This window comes from Colias croceus, chromosome 23 (assembly GCF_905220415.1).
Source record: "Colias croceus chromosome 23, ilColCroc2.1".
Classification (NCBI taxonomy): Eukaryota; Metazoa; Arthropoda; class Insecta; order Lepidoptera; family Pieridae; genus Colias; species Colias croceus.
The window spans coordinates 5,442,244-5,462,492 of NC_059559.1; the positions used below are offsets into that span (position 1 = coordinate 5,442,244).

The 20,249-nt window shown below is 36.5% G+C and overlaps 1 protein-coding gene across 2 annotated transcripts in view; it reads left to right on the forward strand.

Moving 5' to 3' along the window:
- Positions 1 to 20,249, forward strand: part of LOC123702185 (probable tyrosyl-DNA phosphodiesterase) — a 34,571-nt gene that overhangs the window by 1,731 nt on the left and 12,591 nt on the right. The window contains exons 4-12 of one of the 2 annotated variants that reach the window (XM_045649865.1): positions 972 to 1,189; positions 2,287 to 2,466; positions 3,934 to 4,036; positions 4,347 to 4,469; positions 5,429 to 5,524; positions 6,073 to 6,243; positions 6,706 to 6,874; positions 7,500 to 7,602; positions 12,248 to 12,334. In XM_045649865.1, coding sequence (XP_045505821.1) covers positions 972 to 1,189; positions 2,287 to 2,466; positions 3,934 to 4,036; positions 4,347 to 4,469; positions 5,429 to 5,524; positions 6,073 to 6,243; positions 6,706 to 6,874; positions 7,500 to 7,602; positions 12,248 to 12,312 — 1,228 coding nt within the window. In that variant the 3' untranslated portion in view covers positions 12,313 to 12,334. Of the gene's footprint in view, positions 1 to 971; positions 1,190 to 2,286; positions 2,467 to 3,933; positions 4,037 to 4,346; positions 4,470 to 5,428; positions 5,525 to 6,072; positions 6,244 to 6,705; positions 6,875 to 7,499; positions 7,603 to 12,247; positions 12,335 to 20,249 lie in introns of those variants that run through there. The other variant, XM_045649864.1, reaches the window with a different exon arrangement.

Sequence of the window (20,249 nt, forward strand, 5' to 3'; positions counted from 1 at the left end):
GAAGAACATATAACATATACTAGCTTTCCGCCCGCGGCTTCGCCCGCGTTTTCATAGAAAACCCCGCATAGTTCCCTTTCCCGTGGGATTTCCGGGATAAAACCTATCCTATCTCTCAAGTTGGATCAAACTGCACATGGTGTGTGAATTTTATTATAATCGGTTAAGTGGTTTAGGAGTCCATTGAGGACAAACATTGTGACACGAGATTTATATATATTAAGATAAGATTTATATATATTATTATTAGACATCGGATTATATGCACTAACAAAATGCCAAAATATGCATGCAAATATGCACTAAAAAAGGCCGAAATATGCACTAAAAACGACTGATATGCCTAAAATATGCACATATAAATCAAAAAAATCTTTATTATTTTTATATGTTTAAATCAAAGATTGTACAAAAACATTGAAATTTTCTTGAAATTGAGTATAGTTTTTGTGCCAATATACAATTAAGCATTTTTACCAAATTTTCGAGCGCAAATTTGTGATGTTTGTCACCCGCGAGCGCAGTGTTGCCACCTTAGACCTTTCCGGTCTAAATCTAGCCCTTTTTTGGAATTCAACCCGTGTTTTACCTTTTTAGCCCCAAAAGGGTAATCTAGCCCTATTTTGAATGGCTCAAAATTTACTTAAAATGTACCATTTGTAATTTGTTTTGTAATTTTTTGCCATTTTACCATGCCAAAATAGGGTTTGTTTACTCGCTGAGCGTTCTGATTGGCTAATAAAGGTTAGTCGACCAATCAAAACTCCCGCTACTTAACGATTTATGCACGAAATATGCACGATTGGGGAAAAAGGCTAAAATATGCACTAACGCCGTAATTAGAGAGTTTTATGCATTTGCATATGCAAATATGCAAATGCATATAATCCAATGTCTAATTATTATATTGGCCTAAAAATATAGGTAATTAAAATTTATGATTAAAATCATGTTTTTTTTTATGATTTCAGATCAGAACAATCAAGTAGTACAAAGAAAGAAGAAAGTAATTCACAGATTAAAAATGATACTCAAAATGAACAACAGATTAAAAATGATAATCAAAATAAAGAAAAGATTAAAAATGAATGTAAATTAAATGAACCACAGATTAGTAAGGAAGTAGTGAAGAAACCGAATACAGATTATAAAAGAGATAAATCACCAATACAAGAGAATAAAGTGAGAGGTAAGTACATATTAATTTCTAAACTTTAATTACTTGCCTAGGCAAGTAGTTAAAAGAGTATAGATTTAAATAATTTGCTAGCTGTTTGATTGAGTTGTTTTTTGAATGTCAGTTGAGACTTTAAGTTCTCAATTCAAATCTTTTATTTTCCTTTAATCATTTATTAAATTAAAATCCATACTTTAATATTATAAATGCGAAAGTAACTCTGTCTGTCTGTCTGTTACTCAATCACGCCTTAACTACTGAACCAATTTGCACGGAATTTGGTATAGAGATATTTTGATATGAAAGGACATAGGATAGGTTTTATCCCGGAAATCCTATGGGAACGGGTTTTTCTTTGAAAACGCGGGCGAAGCCGCGGGTGGAAAGCTAGTTTATTATAAAGTAGCTTCGCCCATGTAACATCAAACTGTCTTAGTTTCAAATTTCAAACAAACCAGTTCAGGTGTGAAGAAGATACAGACAGACAGTATTACCACAGAATACATAATAGTAGCTAAACGCTACAGAACGGACACTCTCCGCCTCCCGCCAAAATTAAACACTTACCTCACCCCGCACGATCAGACATAAAATGGTCCATATTTTTCTACAGGGACGATACGCAACGAAGATTGACAACATTAATCAAATTGACTTAAAGTAATTTTATTATTTTGGATTTGTGATTATCGTTTTTCGTAGAAAATGGTTAGATATTGTGCTGTTTACGGATGTATTTCATCAGAAAAACGCGAATTTTTTTTTACGCTAGTCAAAAATGTGCCAACCATAAAGCGTTAACACACACATTTGCAGTCTCTACAGTGTGACTGTCAAAACGATAATTTTGTATGGAGTGTCCGGGGTGTGGTATTACTTTAACATTTATAATATAAGTGGGGATTGTAATAAAAAAAGCGTGTATGCCGAGCACACGTGTCAGAACACTTCTTTGGCAAGATTCAAATATAACAAAATCGTTGCCTTGTTCCATTACGTAACGGTATTGCTATGGCGCGAACTTGAAATTTTACTCTCAACGCGTCTAAAGAAGTTCCATTTTAAAATATTCAATAGTGCTTTGTCTATTTACAAATTATTTTTTCCAGATTCAGACTACCGTCCGATAATACCGCCTACACGTAAATATCAAGATTATTTCAAAGTGATCCCGCCAAAAGGGAAAATGGCGGCAAAACATGAAGCCAGCGCACCGTACCATATATTCTATACAACTATAACCGATGCTAAGGAAACGCATTCACAACCGTATTCCATTACTTTTCAAGGTACATAATTATATTTATTACTAGCTTCCGCCCGCGACTCTGTCCGCGCGGATGTCGGTCTTCGCGTGGATGGTTTATTTCTCCATTTTGATTAACTCTGACAATGACATCTTCTAAATATATATTGGACCCAATACGGCTAAGCCTATAAATACATAATAATATGCAACGTGTGTTCGCGGTTCTACAGAACAACGTCTATGGATAAAACTGAAAAATTAAGATTAATTTTTTTCTACGTATTTTTCCAGGATAAAAAGTATCCTATTTTACGCCCAGGATAATAAGGTATCATTATACCAAGTTTCATCGAAATCGAACCGTTAGTTTTCACGTGATGCCTTCACATACAGACAGACAGACAGACAGACAGACAAAAATTTTTTTAATCACATATTTGGGTTTGGTATCGATCCAGTCACACCCCCTGCTATTTATTTTTTCAATATTTTCAATGTACAGAATTGACCCTTCTACAGATTTATTATATTATGTATAGATATACTAGCTGCTCCGCGCGGTTTCACCCTCGTGGCTCCACTCCTGTGGGGTCGTAGCGTGATGATATATAGCCTATAGCTTTCCTCGATAAATGAGCTATCTAACACCAAAAGAAATTTTCAAATCGGACCAGTAGTTCTCGAGATTAGCGCGTTCAAACAAACAAACAAACTCTTCAGCTTTATAATATTAGTATAGATTTTACTAGCATTCCGCCCGTGGCTTCGCCCGCTTTGTCTAATCTGTATATATAAAAATGAAACCCGTTATCCTTGGTCACGGCATTACGCGTGAACGGGTGGACCGATTTCGATGATTCTTTTTTTATTATATTCCTTGAAGTACGAGGATGGTTCTTATGTAGAGAAAACGTAAATATGTACCACGGGCGAAGCCAGGGCGGACCGCTAGTTAATTATACTATATAAAATTTCTTATTGAATCACTCTATACTTTAAAAGAAACCGCATCAAAATATGTTCAATAGTTTTAAACATTTAAGCATACATAGGGAGAAAACGACTATGTTTTATACTATGTAGTGACCTACTAGTTTTGTTGCATTGTTTCACTAGTGGACAAAGTCATGTATTTTTATAATTCACTAGCTGCGCTTCGCGGTTTCACCCGCATTGCTCCACTCCTGTTGGTCTTAGCGTGATGATATATAGCCTAGCCTTCCTCGATAAATGGGCTATCTAACACCGAAAGAATTTTTCAAATCGGATCTCGGAATCGGATTCGACTAAAGAATGACTTACTAAAAACTAGTAAATTAAAATCTATACAAATTTCATTAAGCTGAAGAGTTTCTTTGAACGCGTTAATTTCTGGAACGGCTGGACCGATTTTGACGGGACTTTGATTGACAGATAGTTGATGTAATATGGAGTAACTTAGGTTACTTTTATTCTAATATAACTTCTATATCTACTTGTTTATAAATACTGCTATCATTTGTTACAGAAATCCTAGATTCCAGCCTCGGTGAACTAAAATGCTCGCTCCAAATCAATTTTATGGTGGACCCCAGTTGGTTGCTCGCACAGTATTATTTCGCAGGCTACAGGTAAACAGGTATTTATGGATATTTATTATATCTGTAGTATCACTAATTAATAATATTTTTTACTAGCTTTTCACCCGCGGCTTCGCCCGCGCAGTCAAAGAAAAACCCGCATAGTTCCCATTCCCGTGGGATTTCCGGGATAAAACCTATCCTATGTCCTTTCTCGGACATCAAAATATATCTATACCAAATTTCATGCAAATTGGTACAGTAGTTTAGGCGTGATTGAGTAACAGACAGACAGACAGATAGAGTTACTTTCGCATTTATAATATTAATATGGATACAATAAGTATGGATTTATTTTCAGTGCGAAAAAATTAACAATACTATATGGAGATGACAGTCCAGACATGAAAACTTTGAGCCAAAAGAAACCACATGTGGAAACCCATCTCGTTACCATGGCAACGCCGTTCGCTAAGCACCATACGTAAGAATTTTATTTTATCTTTATTTAAATACTAGGGGTCCGCCCGCGGCTTCGCCCTCGTTTTTAAAGAAAATCTCGCATAGTTTCCGTTCCCGTGGGATTTTCGGGATAAAATCTATCCTATGTGTTAAATCAAGTTACCCTCTATATGTGTGCTAAATTTCATTGTGATCGGTTCAGTTGTATTTGTGTGAAAGAGTAACAAACATACACATACATCCATCCTTACAAACTTTCGCATTTATAATATTAGTGGTACTAGAGGTCCGCCCCGGCTTCGCCCGTGGTACATGTTCACGTTTTCTCTCCATAAGAACCATCCTAGTACTTCAAGGAATATTATAAAAAAATAATTTTAACGAAATCGGTTCAGCCGTTCTCAACACATTTGGCGAATCATTATTACTTAAATCTATACGAATAAAAAATATTGGAGTGTCTATTTGTATTATAATATGTATTAAAATAAATGCACTCAGTAATGAGTGCATATGGATGTATACACGCTATATGCTAAATATACCACTAACTGTTCCGCGCGGTTTCACCCGCATTGCTTAGCGTGATGATATATTATAGCCTATAGCCTTCCTCGATGAATGGGCTATCTAACACCGAAAGAATTTTTCAAATCGGACCAGTAGTTCCTTAGATTAGCGCGTTCAAACAAACAAACTCATCAGCTTTATAATATTAGTATGGATATGCATTTAGTGAAGAGAGTAAAGGGATATTTTTTAATTTAAAATGCTCACCTTGTTAATATAATACAAAGATTTTTTTTTCTGTATGTTTATAAATAAAATAGGCATGTTCTCTCTTTGTTTTTTTAAATTTCACACTTTATAGTTAATACATTAATTAATTACCTAATAAATTAATAAGAAGTATTCATAATTTTTTTGTATATAATATATTATGTATTATGTATCTAAAATATATATTTTTGAAATTTCTAGGAAAATGATGGTCCTATGCTATGAAGACGGTTCCACACGGGTCGTTGTTTCGACGGCAAATTTGTACATCGACGATTGGGAGAACAGAACACAGGGGTGAGTATTTTTATATCTTTATATATAACTAGCACTCCGCCCGAGCTTCGTCCGTGGTACATATTTCACAACATAAGGTAGCCTATGTTCTTTCTCAGGGTCTAAAGATTGTCTGTGCCAAATTTCATCAAAATCGGTCCAGTAGTTTATGCGTGAAAACCATACATACATAATTACAAACCTTTCCTCTTTATTTATAATATTTGTATAGGTACGTGTCACGTTGTTTGTCAGCGATGGACTCCAAAACTACTGAACCGAATTTGATTTTTGATCTAATTAAAAAAAAAATTCAATTTTTTATATACTATTATTTGACAGTTACAATTATTATTTCTTAGCCAACTGTAGTTTTAATTTGTAATAATTTTTGAAGTGAAACTTCCTTAGGCGCGTTGAGAGTAAAATTTCAAGGTCACGTCATCGCAAAACAGGACAGGCGACTATTTTAATATCTTTTAATCTTTCGAAAGAAGTTTCACTTCTGACACATGTGCTCGGTACTCACGCTCTTTTTGGTGAGACTAATAAAATCCTGTTTTTTCCAGGCTCTGGTTCAGCCCCCGCTGCCCCCAACTGCCCCCGGAGGCTATGCCCCACGACGGGGAGTCCCCAACAATGTTCAAACGGTCCCTTATTCGGTACTTGGGGCACTATCATTTACCCCAATTGACATATTATATGGACAGGATAAAGAGATGCGACTTTTCGCATATAAAGTGAGTGTTTTTTTTTATTTATTATTTTCTAGCTTACCGCCCGCGGCTTCCTAAACCTAATAAATTATATACTAAAACCTTCCTCTTGAATCACTCTATCTATTAAAAAAAACCGCACTAAAATCCGTTGCGTAGTTTTAAAGATTTAAGCATTCATAGGGACAGAGAAAGCGACTTTGTTTTATACTATGTGAGACATGTACTATATGAGACAGCATTGCTGTGTACAGCGCGCTGAGAACTGTTTATACTGACTTGATTAATTTTTGTCTTTTTTTTTTTGCGTTTTTTTTATGGACTATATGGTTGTTATTACAGATTTAGTGTGTTTTTAGGTTTATTTATTTATTTATTTTTTTATCTTTTTGTCAATTTTATAGCGTTTTTTCCCACTTTGCAGTGTGATTTAGAAGAATTTTATCAATATTATTTATATTTTTCTACATTTTTTGTGTTTCTCAGCGTGTTTCTAGTCGCCTCAGCGCCGGGCTCGCACTTCGACACGGACTGGGCTCTCACACGGGTCGGATCGCTGCTGAGACAGCATTGCTGTGTACAGCGCGCTGAGAACAAGGACTGGCCGCTGATCGCGCAAGCTAGCAGCTTGGGCAGTTATGGGAAGGAGCCTAAGGTAGATTAATTTTATTTAAATTATAAAGAACTAGCGGTCCGCCCCGGCTTCGCCCGTGGTACATATTTCGCAATAAAAGGTAGCCTATGTTCTTTCTCAGGTTCTAAAGATTGTCTGTGTCAAATTTCATCAATATCGGTCCAGCAGTTTATGAGCCTATTCATATAAATTTATAAAGAATAGAAAAAATTCGATTACTCAGCGGGACTCGAACCCGCATCCTTTGCGCCATTCCGTGGCGGATGCCTGACCAACTCAGCCACTCGTTGGCCACAACGGTATGCGGGTTCGATTCCCGCCTCGTGATCGAACTTTTTCTATTCTTTATAAATTCATATTTATAAAGCACTAGCTGTTCCCCGCGGTTTCACCCGCATTGCTCCGCTCCTGTTGACCCTAGCGTGATGATATATAGCCTATAGCCTTCCTTGATAAATGGGCTATCTAACACCGAAAGAATTTTTCAAATCGGACCAGCAGTTTCTGAGATAAGCGCGTTCAAACAAACAAACTCTTCAGCTTTATAATATTAGTATAGATTTAAGGTGACGTTCAGAAAGTGATATGGTATAATTATTTGTATTTAAAAACAAACATAAATAAATTATACGGATTTTAATTTCAGTTATGGCTGACAGGCGATTTCTTGCATCACTTCACGAAAATTAAGGATCAGGCGCAAACTTTGTCAACTCCACCACAATTGAAACTGATCTATCCTTCTTTGGGTATGTATTTATTCATTTGTTAGTTATTACAATGTATTCTAAATTATCATAATATGTATTTTTAGAAATTACACGCGAGGCCGGGTTAAATACTAGTTTTAACGTAATAAAACTGTACTGCGATTCTACACAATTGCCTAATTGATGTAGACAGTTAAATAAATATGTAATCCATACTAATATTATAAATGCGAAAGTAACTCTGTCTATCTGTCTGTTACTCAATCACGCCTAAACTACTGAACCAATTTTCATGATATGGTGATATTTTGATACCCGAGAAAGGACATGGGCAACTTTTTATCCCGGGAAAATGATGCTATCCTGGAAATCCCACGGGAACGGGAACTATGCGGGTTTTTTTTTTAACTATACCCTAACGCGGGCGAAGCCGCGGGCAGTAACCTAGTGTAAATACAAATAAAATCATCTTTATTTGGTTGTCACAACATTAAAAGGTTACAAAACTTAATTATACTAACTACACAAAGTACAGTAGAGGATAACGTTGTGAGAAACTGTTGTCTGAAATAGACTAAATAGAAGTCTGAAGTACAGGTCACCAGCCGGATATCATACAAAGGAGGTTAACTAATGTTTACGTACCTACATCTATACATATAATAAATCTGTAGAAGGGTCAATTCTGTACATTGAATATATTGAAAAAATAAATACCAGGGGGTGTTATTGGATCGACACCAAACCCAAATATGTGATTAAATAAATTTTTGTCTGTCTGTCTGTCTGTATGTGAAGGCATCACGTAAAAACTAACGGTTCGATTTCGATGAAACTTGGTATAATTATACCTTATTATCCTGGGCATAAAATAGGATACTTTTTATCCCGGAAAAATACGTAGAAAAAAAAAATCTTAATTTTTCCGCGCGGACGGAGTCGCGGGCGGAAGCTAGTCTATAATATAAAAATAATTCGCAAAATGTGTTGGTAAGCGCATAACTCGAGAACGGCTGAACCGATTTCGATAATTCTTTTTTTATTATATTCCTTGAAGTACGAGGATGGTTCTTATGTAGAGAAAACGTAAACATGTACCACGGGCGAAGCCGTGGCGGACCGCTAGTGATGCATAAAAGTATACAAATTTTACCAGAAGACAATTTTACTGTAAAAACAACAATATATAACACAAGAAAGAATAACCTATTTTAAATCAAATTAAGGCAATTACATGGTTCAAGGACCTTGATAATTCTGTCATTACATTTGAATTTGTTTTTTTAACCGCCCCCTATACAGGGTTAGTTTTCAATGACCGGCCAAATTTTCAGAAATGGTTCAGAATCGATAACATTTTAGATCTAATGAAAAAAATAAAACGTTTTTTTTTTAATTAGATTTCATTCCTGTCCGCCACTAAAAAGCGAACGTGTGGACATTACAAAAGCACAATTCAGTTCAACAACCTAGATAGGTAGAAGTTAGCACACACATAAATTTGGCGATGCGCGCACGCACACAAGTGCATTAATTCTGGCGGTGTTTACGATTTAGGAAATTTTTAAGACATTTTCAAATGAATGCTATTATTTTTATTTTATTTTATTCGACAATAATGTTTCAAATGTACCTTTGGTTTAATATCTAGATATTAATTTTAAATTTTGTCTGGTCATTGGAAACTAACCCTGTAGTATACATTGTAGTTGAAACGTGACCAACGATTAAGTAAGTATAGAAATGTCAATATATTACAATTTATGAAGAAGTAGTTTTTGCCTAATATACGTTTTAGGGCCGATTTTTCAATGCCCAGATAAAGAGCTAGATACACTTTATTCTTCAGTTAACAAAATATTCAATTTTTCAATAGACGAATAGGACTTATCTATCGAATAACTACGTTATTTGACGAATAAATCTATTTGCCGCTCCAACGGCCAGATAGCGCGCTATTCGACGAATAGGCGTTTGATTTGACAACTGACGCGTCAAATTTGGGATATTTTCGTATGTAATAACATAGATTATAGAATTATTAACAATTAAGCCTCTTTCTTTAAAATTATTATCAACTAAAATCATATTGAAATTGATGTTTTTGGTAGTATTGATGACCATGCAATTCAAAATTTGCCGAACGCTGCCTGTATGTCGTTTCCATCGTAAAATATATAAATTTAAACACAAATTTAATCAAAACTCTTTACTCGAATCAAAACAATAATCAACAATCATAGAACACAAGATAAACTTAAAATGCACTCCTGACGTGAGTCATATTGACGGTTGTTGATAAATTGCAAGAGTTGACTCTATCCCGCTCTAACCTGACTAATTTAATATGTTTGTTTCGCCACTCCGAGAGCAGAGCTGCCAATATGGAAATATTTGGTCAGATAGTTATTCATCAAATAAATCACGATTGAAAAATAGGCGAGCCGTTATGAGTTAGATAAACAATTGAATAAATCTATTCGAGGGGTAGTTATTAGACTGTTTATCTCGTGATTGAAAAATCAGCCCTTAAACATTTTGCTCGACGCGTTACGTGTAATTGGCCTCGGACTTGGTAATACCAATTATGTTGTTGATTTATTTTAAATTCGCCAGTTTCTTCTTTAATCCATAAATTAAATTTTTTTGTCGATATTGCCAAGTCTAAACCCATCTTGTGCGCCGATATTGGACATTTTATCTCAACTATCATATCTTCTCCAATAAGCCCATCTGGAGTAGCTCCTAGATACGGAATCTCAGGATCTATAAACAGCCCACATGGACTGATTTCTACTCCTTCTTGAACACAGAGCTGATCCAATGCTTTTTTTTCATTTTCTTTCCCATAGCGAACAAGCGCTACATCAATGTTCAGTTTATAAAGTAGCTGTTTTACTATAATGGTGCAACTAGTATCAGCCCTCATTTTAAATACCCTCCCAAAGTTTGAAGCGGTCAACAAGGTGCGGTGAAGTTCTAACCATTCACTCGATTCGCTTTGTAGAACTGTTGACCTCTCAATTTTTCGTCTTTCTTCACTTTTTTGTAAGTTGCTCAAAAAATTCTTTTTCATTTGTTCCAAAACGGTATCACTCACATCCGGCTTAGTACACTGCTCTCCATATTCTTTATTTATTAATAGATCCTTTTGTGGATGACGCTTTTTAGTTATACGTTTTAACAATCACCTTTTGTGATATTTGTTATCCAAAGCACACATTTTACCCGTAGGACTTTGCCGTACAATTGTTTTATATAGAATATAAACAGGTTTTCTCTTAGTGTTAAAGTTTACAGCAGATGCGGTACACCGAGTTTGATAACCACGGCGAGATGAGAAATTCACTCTTTTCCCACCCACAAATTTGGCCACCACACTATGAAAACTTTCTACAATATTACTGTCTACATCATGAACGAGACTTTTTGAATGGCCTGCAATATTATTTATAAAAAAACATATGCTTTGCCATATGTAACTTAAAAAAAAATCGTGCGGCACATTATCGCAATTTTGCGGATTTGTACAGAAATGACTTTTACATTTGGTCGTTTGGTTGGTCATCAAATGCTTGCAAATGTACAACCTGGATATCCTCAAAAAGTTTCTGGGTGCAAAAATCTAAATCTTCTGAAGAGTTATGGTATTTCTTGCTGCATTTACGTATGCTGATCGAATGCGCATAATACGCTGTTTTGTAATAAGTTTTCTAAGGCTGGTTGCAGAGCTTGACCGACCGTCAGTGCGTACCGTCGGTCCTGACGATACGCATCAACAATTGTATGACTATGACACTAATGCGCATGACAATACGCGTGCGTATGGTCGGTCTAGCTATGAACGGTTTTATGAATTTCCATACATATGACAAGCGCGACTGACGTACGCACTGATGGTCGGTCAAGCTCTGAAACCAACCTAAAATGAATTGGGTAGTGCGTATCTCTCGTTAACTTCTCCATTTTGTTGCATAGATTCCTTAGCAGGTGATTCCTACATTCAACCTTTTCTACAAAATAATACGGTCTTGCTTCTAATATTTTAGAATAGGTACTCGAGTCACCATCAGAAAAAAGACGACCAGAAATCAAACTATACATTTCTATGGATGCTTTAAAGCCTTCTACAATTATGGAAGACTCCATAGAAATTGATGGGCCTGAATAATTTTTATAACATTGATGTGGTCTTGGGTTTTCATTTTGATATTTGTCCAGCGTGCAAATGCTGCAGTATTTATTTTTTAACCGACTTCAAAAAAAGGAGGAGGTTATCAATTCGGCCGGTATGTTTTTTTTATGTATGTACACCGATTACTCCAAGGTTTCTGAACCGATTTACGTGATTCTTTTTTTGTTCGAGGCGGGATGGTGAATTGGTCCCATAAAAATTTTATTCGGATAGGCCCAGTAGTTTTTATTTTATGAGCATATTTGTCTGTATTTGTAAATGTTGCAAGTGCAAGTTTGAAATCGGTTGTTTTTAACGCAGTTATCACTTGTTATACCCATAAATAATATTTTTTTGGTTTCTCTGCCTATTATAGCCGCAGCTCCAGATAGTGCTGAATAGTTCTTTTTATATGACCGTTTACTCCAACATCCGTCTACCACGACATCTATGACAGGACCATTCTTACACGGTTTTTTTCAAGCGCTATAATTTTTTCTTGGCCTGCAGTTTCACTCATCGATTTGCTGAGTGCCTTATCCCAAATGTCAGAAACAAGGTTGTGTCGGTGCTGATAAAGAGGCTCAGTCATTACGGGTAAGTCAACTGCAGATAAGAATTCCTCTAATTGTGAATACCCGATGCCAATTGACACTGCACATTATTTTAAATAAAAAATTGCGTATGGCACCCATTTAACAACGAATAAAACGTCTTTTCTTTCTTTCTTTCTTTCTTGCAATAAAAAAAAATATGTCTGATGGATCTATCTAAAGGCAAAAGATTAAAAATTACGCGTTAAAAAATGACTAAAGTTAAGTATATCTTCCTGTGCAGATACGATGCGCACTAATAAACGCAACCACTACAGACAACCCGACAGACAACTCCTAATTTTCCTCCGTTCTGTCTGAATCAATTTACTAGCAGTGATGTTAAGAAGAATATCATGTCTTTGTCATCTAATGCTGTTGGGAGTGATTGTATTAGTCGTAGCATGATCTTACCTATCCTCGACATAGTCGTTCCTGTCATTACCCACATTTTAAACCATTCCATTTCCACGGGTACCTTCCCCACGGCCTGGAAAAAGGCTAATATTATTCCTCTCCCAAAAAAACCTAATCCTTCTTCTTTTTCCGATTTCCGACCTATCTCCATTTTGCCATTCCTGTCCAAAGTCCTGGAAAAGTTAGTACATAATCAATTAAACATATTCCTTAATAAGAACAACTTATTGAATCCTCTCCAGTCCGGCTTCCGTCCTGGTCATGGTACGACTACTGCTCTCACTAAAGTCACTGATGACATTAGATTTGGCATGGACAACAAGCAGCTCACATTGCTTACGTTACTGGATTTTAGTAACGCCTTCAGTTCCGTTGACTTCGATGTCCTTGTGAGTCTGCTTCGTTCGCTTAACATATCTCCAACTAGTATTGATTGGTTTCATAGTTATCTAGGTGGACGCCGGCAAAGGATTCACAGCGATGATGTCACCTCATCATGGTGTGATATTCAAGCTGGTGTTCCTCAAGGTGGCGTTTTGTCTCCTCTCCTTTTCACTATTTTCATTAATTCTATCTCGAAATCCTTATCTTCTCTCTACCACATGTATGCCGACGATGTCCAAATCTATACCCAGTCAACTCTTGCTGAGTTGCCGAACGCTATTCAAACAATGAATAATGACTTGAACTCTGTCGTTGAGTGGAGCAACCAGTTCGGATTGAAAGTCAATCCACTAAAAACGCAAGTCATCATTGTTGGTAGCCCATCGCTAATCGCGAAGGTTGACTGGGTTTCGCTTCCTGCAGTTCATTTGTGTGGCACTCAACTCCCCTACAGTAAAATCGTCAAGGATCTCGGCATATACATTGACCAAACACTGTCTTGGGATCCTCAATTGAAAGAAGTGAGCAGGAAGCTGTTTGCCTCCGCTGGGGCTTTGCGACGACTGCGTAATCTTCTACCCATTCCGACAAAGTTAGCGCTTGCTCATTCCCTTCTCCTATCCCACCTTGACTATGCTGATACATCCTACCTTGACCTTTCTGAAGCCCAGTTGGATAGGCTTGAAAGACTCCAAAACTTCTGCATCCGATTTATCTTTGGTTTGAGAAAATTTGATCACGTCTCCGACTTCCGTAAGAGGCTGAAATGGCTACCTATCCGACTGAGGCGAAACTCCCATATCCTTCATCTTCTGTACTGTGTGTTGTTTGATCCAAAAGCTCCAAGCTATCTTCGAGAGAAATTTAAATACTTGAGCTCGAGTAATCTACGCTCCTCTACTAACCTTTTACTTCTGATTCCGGCTCACAAAACAAAATTCTTTCATAATTCGTTTGCAGTTCGTGCGGTTCAATTATGGAACTCTCTCCCCGCAAATGTCAGAAGTGCTCAAAATTTGAACGCTTTTAAATTTTTATTAAAAAATTATTATTTATCTCTTGTATAATTTTGTGTAGCTGTCGTATTTAGTTTTATTTTTATTTGTTGTTTTATTCTATTTTTCTGATTCCTTCTTTTCTGCATAGTTACTAATATTTATCTTGTATATAATATGTATATTATATTTATGTGCTATGGATATATTTATGTATGTGTATTTATGTATTTATTGTATGTATTGTAAGTATGTAAGTGTATGTATAATTATTTATTGTACTTATGTTTGCCTTATTTTTGCTCACCCACATCATATTGTTATATTTCCTTTGATTGTTGGGTTGCCTGGTAGAGATCGCTACCTAGCGATAAGGCCGCCCTTTGCTGTTTCTGTAGTCTTGTCTTTGTTATATGTATTTTCAATGCAATAAAGTATAATAAATAAATAAATAAATAAACCCGGACTCCAACCGAAATAGCAAGAGAAACAGCATATCAAAAACCCAACTATAGTAAAATGACTTTTTTTAAAACGTTGCTAGCTCCCGTACCATAAGTCGCCAGTGACATTATTAAGACAAAACTTTTTTGGCACATCGAGCATTCAAACGTGAATTTAGATTCAAGCCCAACACGTTTCTCTGCTATTAATTTTAAACATTGTATGCCACAATTGAAAACACCATGACTTCCTATTTTTTGTAAATTAGAGAAAAAGTAATCTATGTCAATAATTCGCCTTCTAGAAATATTATTTTTTAACTCTGGTTGTGAATTTTCTTCATCGAGAAACAAATCTGGTAAATCTTCTGTTTACTGTTTACATTACCAGCCTTTGTTCGTCCACTGCTGGACGAAGGCCTCTTCCAAAGCACGCCACTGAGCCCGGTCGACGGCCCTCTGCCGCCAATTGTTGCCTGCAACCCTGCGGACGTCGTCACTCCACCGTGTAGCAGGGCGTCCTACGCTACGTTTGCCGAGCCGCGGTCTCCACTCCAAGACATGTGTGCCCCAGCGGTTGTCCGTTCTGCGGCACATATGACCGGCCCACTGCCACTTCAGCTTGCTAATTCGTTGAGCTATGTCGGTGACTTTCGTTCTCTGGCGAATAACTTCGTTCCGGACTTGGTCCCTTAGAGAAATACCGAGCATAGCTCTCTCCATAGCTCGCTGAGCGACTTTAAGCTGGTGGACCAGTCGTACTGTCAGTGTCCACGTCTCGGCTCCGTAGGTCATAACAGGTAGGACGCACTGATTAAATACTTTCGTCTTAAGGCATTGTGGAAGTGACGATGCAAAGACTCGACGAAGTTTCCCAAATGCTGCCCAACCCAGCTGTATCCTCCTGTTGATCTCTCTCTCGAAATTGTTTTTGCCTAATTGGAGCGTTTGTCCTAGGTAGACATACTCTTGAACTATCTCGAGAGAGATTCCGTTGATGTTAATCGGCTCCGGTAAAATATGATGGTTGATCATTATCTTTGTCTTTTCTGCGTTCATGCGGAGTCCGATGCGTGAGGAAGATTCAACTAGGTCGTTCAACATTTGTTTTAGTTCTTGCAGCGATTTGGCCATAATGACAATGTCATCAGCGAATCTCAAGTGTGAGATATACTTGCCGTTGATGTTGATGCCTCGCCCTCTCCAATCCAGGGTCCGAAACATATCCTCTAACGCGTTGGTGAACAATTTTGGTGAGATTACGTCACCTTGTCTCACGCCTCGCCGTAGATGGATAATCGCCTAGGCTGAAACAAATATGGTACATAATATAATTAGACGATGTTATGTTTGAGTGATTTTGGAGTCAAAATACTATGGTGCTGCAAATTCTTATTACAGATTCAGACTAAGACTAAGAAGTGATTAAATTGGAACCGAACTTGGAAACGGAGTTTATAATATACTAGCTGTTGCCCGCATCTTCGCTTGCGTGGAAAAGATAAGTTTTCATGGTATAAGTTTTCATCCCCAATTTTATCCCTTTAGGGGAAAATTTTTCTAAAATCCTTTCTTAGAGGACGCCTACGTTATGACATCTACCTGCATGCCAAATTTCAGCCCGATACGTCCAGTGGTTTGGGCTGTGCGTTGATAGATCACTATATCAGTCACCTTTGAGTTTTATATATTATATAGATACATATATAATTAAAATAGGATTCTCAGGTCTATTCTTTCTTGTTCAAGAAAATTACCCTGACCCCGACACTCGGATATGTAACTATTAAAAATATCGTAACTATTGATAAATGTTACTTACCAATTATTTAAAAATATTAATTATTTATTTTGAAAATATTTATAACTAAAGTGTAAGAAGACTAGTCATGCAAGTATTGACAATAAATCCGCCTCTTCGTTTATACGGACTGGGGTCGACTTCTGATTCTTCTTGATGTAAATCTTTCCGTGCGCTGTCCAAGTGCTAAAAATCTTATTGTTTTTAACACTTTGCCGAGCCATGTAAAAAACCTTTAAAAAACCTTTTGGGTGAAATAAATATAGTATAAGGCGCACCCGATAGGTTGATATGTTCTGTGTTTAAACATTTATCTTTATTTAGGCGTTTCGATTTTTAATAAATCGAAACGCCTAAATAAAGATATCAAATATATCATTTATAATAACTTGATAGAAGTTTCTCCATATGAAGCGTTGTAGTAAAGTCCACAATTACGGCGTTAGACTTTGTGTGAAATATCTCCCGAATGTCCGTTGGTTGAATAGGTGAATCAATACATAGTGTTGAACTCAAACTGGTCACAATATTGAAGAAAGATTACTTATTTTCGTTTGTTTGTATAGGCAAATTCCTTATTTCAATAGTGCTGGAATGGGCTGATTTTTCGAGTTGATCCAATTTAAATTCCAAGTAGGCTATTTTCTTTTTATAATCCTTATTTTCATTCTCCAATACAAATACTCTTGATAACAATTCTTCATGTTGGCAATTCTTCACATTCAACAGATTTTTGTATGTCTTGGTTTTGGGTAATAATGGTAGTGAGAGCTTAAGTTAACGATTCGAACTTTGCAATCCTGTATTTCTTTTAAATCAGCAAACATATTTTTTATCTCCGAAATCGACGAAGGGGGTGGTATAGAACAATCAGCAAGACTTCGTTTTTGGCGTTTGGTGATATTAAAATAATTGTCAACTGAGTCCCGACTGGATGGACGGTTTAAGGCCGAATACTGTGTGATAGCTGTATGGATTACTCACGCGAGTTTTTATCTTCGTCGCACAGATGAATGTCCTGCTCATTAACGCAAATCACTTTTGTCCATTTATATTCTCCTGGTACTTGAACGAGGAAATACTTGTTGTGACGAACGTAATTCGCAGCTATCGCAATCTCCACAGTGGTTGAATGAGTTCAGCTGAGCGTTCTTAAATCTCTTCGAAACTGTGTGATCCTGGTAGCGTGACTAACAGTTATTTATTAGTCAGAGTAGGACGAGATGATTTGTGAGGTTTAAAGCACTGATGTTAAGTAGTAAAACATCACCTCAAGGTTATGGGCGCCTAATATTTTAGTATAATTAATTGACTTTAAAAATTGATTTAAAAATGAGAACGAATAAAATAAAATACACGTCTGTAACGCACAGAGACTACGAGGGAAGGGGATAATAAATCACAGCAAGTCGACGACTATTAGCCAAGTGAGGGTAGTTGGGTCAAACGTCGTATAAAAAACGTCTGAGCCCCTAGGCCTGCCACACTTTTGTCCTTTTCTCTGTTTTTGTATTATTTTTTTTATAATATACTAGCTTACCGCCCGCGGCTTCGCCCGCTTTGTCTAAAACCTAATAAATTATATACTAAAACCTTCCTCTTGAATCACTCTATCTATTAAAAAAAACCGCATCAAAATCCGTTGCGTAGTTTTAAAGATTTAAGCGTACAAAGGGACATAGGGACAGAGAAAGCGACTTTGTTTTATACTATGTAGTGATTTGTTGATTAAGGTCTTGGATTGGATTTGGTCTTCGGCAAAATAAAATATTCTTTCTTTCTTTCTTTGCTGTACCAGTCAATAATGTTGAAACGATCACGTTATTGCGAAGAAATTTGATTGGAAGTCGGGTCCCGTTACATAAATTTGGTGGTTTAAGATTTGGGGCACCTATTTTTAACTTGAGGGAATATGGGGGAAGGATAGTGAATGTCATTAATTTTATCTTCAATTATGATTAGTCCATCACTGTATACATCATCATTATATGCTAATGTCATATCCTGATTCTCATTACGCATTCTGTTTAATATATCTTCACATAAAGCATTACGAAATGTATTCCATAACTCGAAGGGGTTAGCCGTTAGATGGTTGGCAAAATATAAGGATGATGGTAAATGATTCTCTTAATTTTGTGGCTGGCTCGGACATGACAGCAACTGACATTGTATTTTGCCAATTTTCGTCTCCCTCCAGTAAACAAAATTCCTTGCACGCGCCTTGATAATTTTGTCAAATAACACCATTCACGGTCCTTAGATGTTCAAATGACATTGGACCGCGCACATGTTGCAGTAGCATTCTTAAATAATAACATTCAGTTGGTGTTCGATGTATGTTATAGACACGGCATAAAGTGTCTTTTTACACCGGGATATCCTTCAACAATTCGCTCACGTTTTGTTCCAGAAAATGAATTTCTTTCCCATACGAAATGTATTCCTTGACTCTAAGAGTTGGCAAAATATAAGGATGATGGTTAATAATTCTCTTAATTTTGTGGCTGGCTCGGACATGACATCATCTGACATTGTATTTTACCAATGTTGAAATCGCCTTGGTTTGTCAAATAACACCATTCATGGTCCTTAGATGTTCAAATGACATTGGACCGCGCATATGTTGCAGTAGCATTCTTAAATAATAACATTCAGTTTGTGTTGGATGTATGTTGTAGACACGGCCTAAAGTGTCTTTTTTTACACCGGGATATCCTTCAACAATTTGCCCACGTTTTCTTCCAGAAAATGAATTTCTTTCCCATACGTAATACTGGAGTAATCAAATGGGGTATATCAGCTTTACGTGTATGGTCTTTGTAAATATTACTAAACTATTTTATTATCATTTCACATCGTCGACATATTTTAATAACAGTTCTATATGCTATTAAACTACACTTTTCTTCATTTAATGATATTAATGCTCCGATACATATTTTACACCGAATGCAACCCGCCCAACTTTGCCACCCGCATGTGAGCTATCGTTTAGATTATGTTTTCATATACAAAATGCTCACATTAGCGAAGCGGTATATGCCGGCTGCTCGAAGCTAGAGAAGAAAAAATGGATTTTAAGAAAAAATTTAGCAAAAAATTTTTGACGTAATTTTTTTGTTTAAGTATTTTTTACGTGATCAATGTATGTAATACTACAAGTCCCTTCGCGCTGAGTATACCGATAGTGGGACACCCTGTATATTCAATTGCGCTTTCGACAAATTTAGAAAGTTGACTAACATTTTCCATATCCTCCTGATAGTCCTGTTCGACGTCGGAAAGTTCTTGTTTGTCTTTTGGTTTTGTGGTTAAATTAATTTTTTGTACATACAACATATGTACGGGATCTAAGAAAATGTATCATCATCGTTTTTGGGCGGAAGTTTAAAATGTGTTTTGATGTTTTTTGGTTGCAGAACACAATCTAGTATCTTCGACATTGTATTTTCTAGTGTTTGATTTTACGCGAGTATTAGAAATTAAAGACTTTTTAACGGATTTTAAACGCGATTTATTCTTTATGTTATTTTCCCGACGTCCCGACGGACTGGACATGTGGCTTGACCCAGGCCACTGTTTGACATGTCCAGCTCATGACCATTTGTTAATTGTTGACTCACGGTGTCCAATTTATAGACACCATTCACCTTTGTAGCACTTGCAACTGGCAGTTTTCCACAATAAACACTTCTCAGTGTCAAAATGAACTTCAAGTCCCTTAGAAGCAATTTTGCCTACATAAATAAGATTTGTTGATAGTCCCGGCACAAAAATAACCTCACTTAACTTTGTAACTTGGGTTTGTCCTTTCAACAACAGTTCTACCTCACCATGACTATGCAATTTTTGATTATTAGCAACTGTAACTAACCG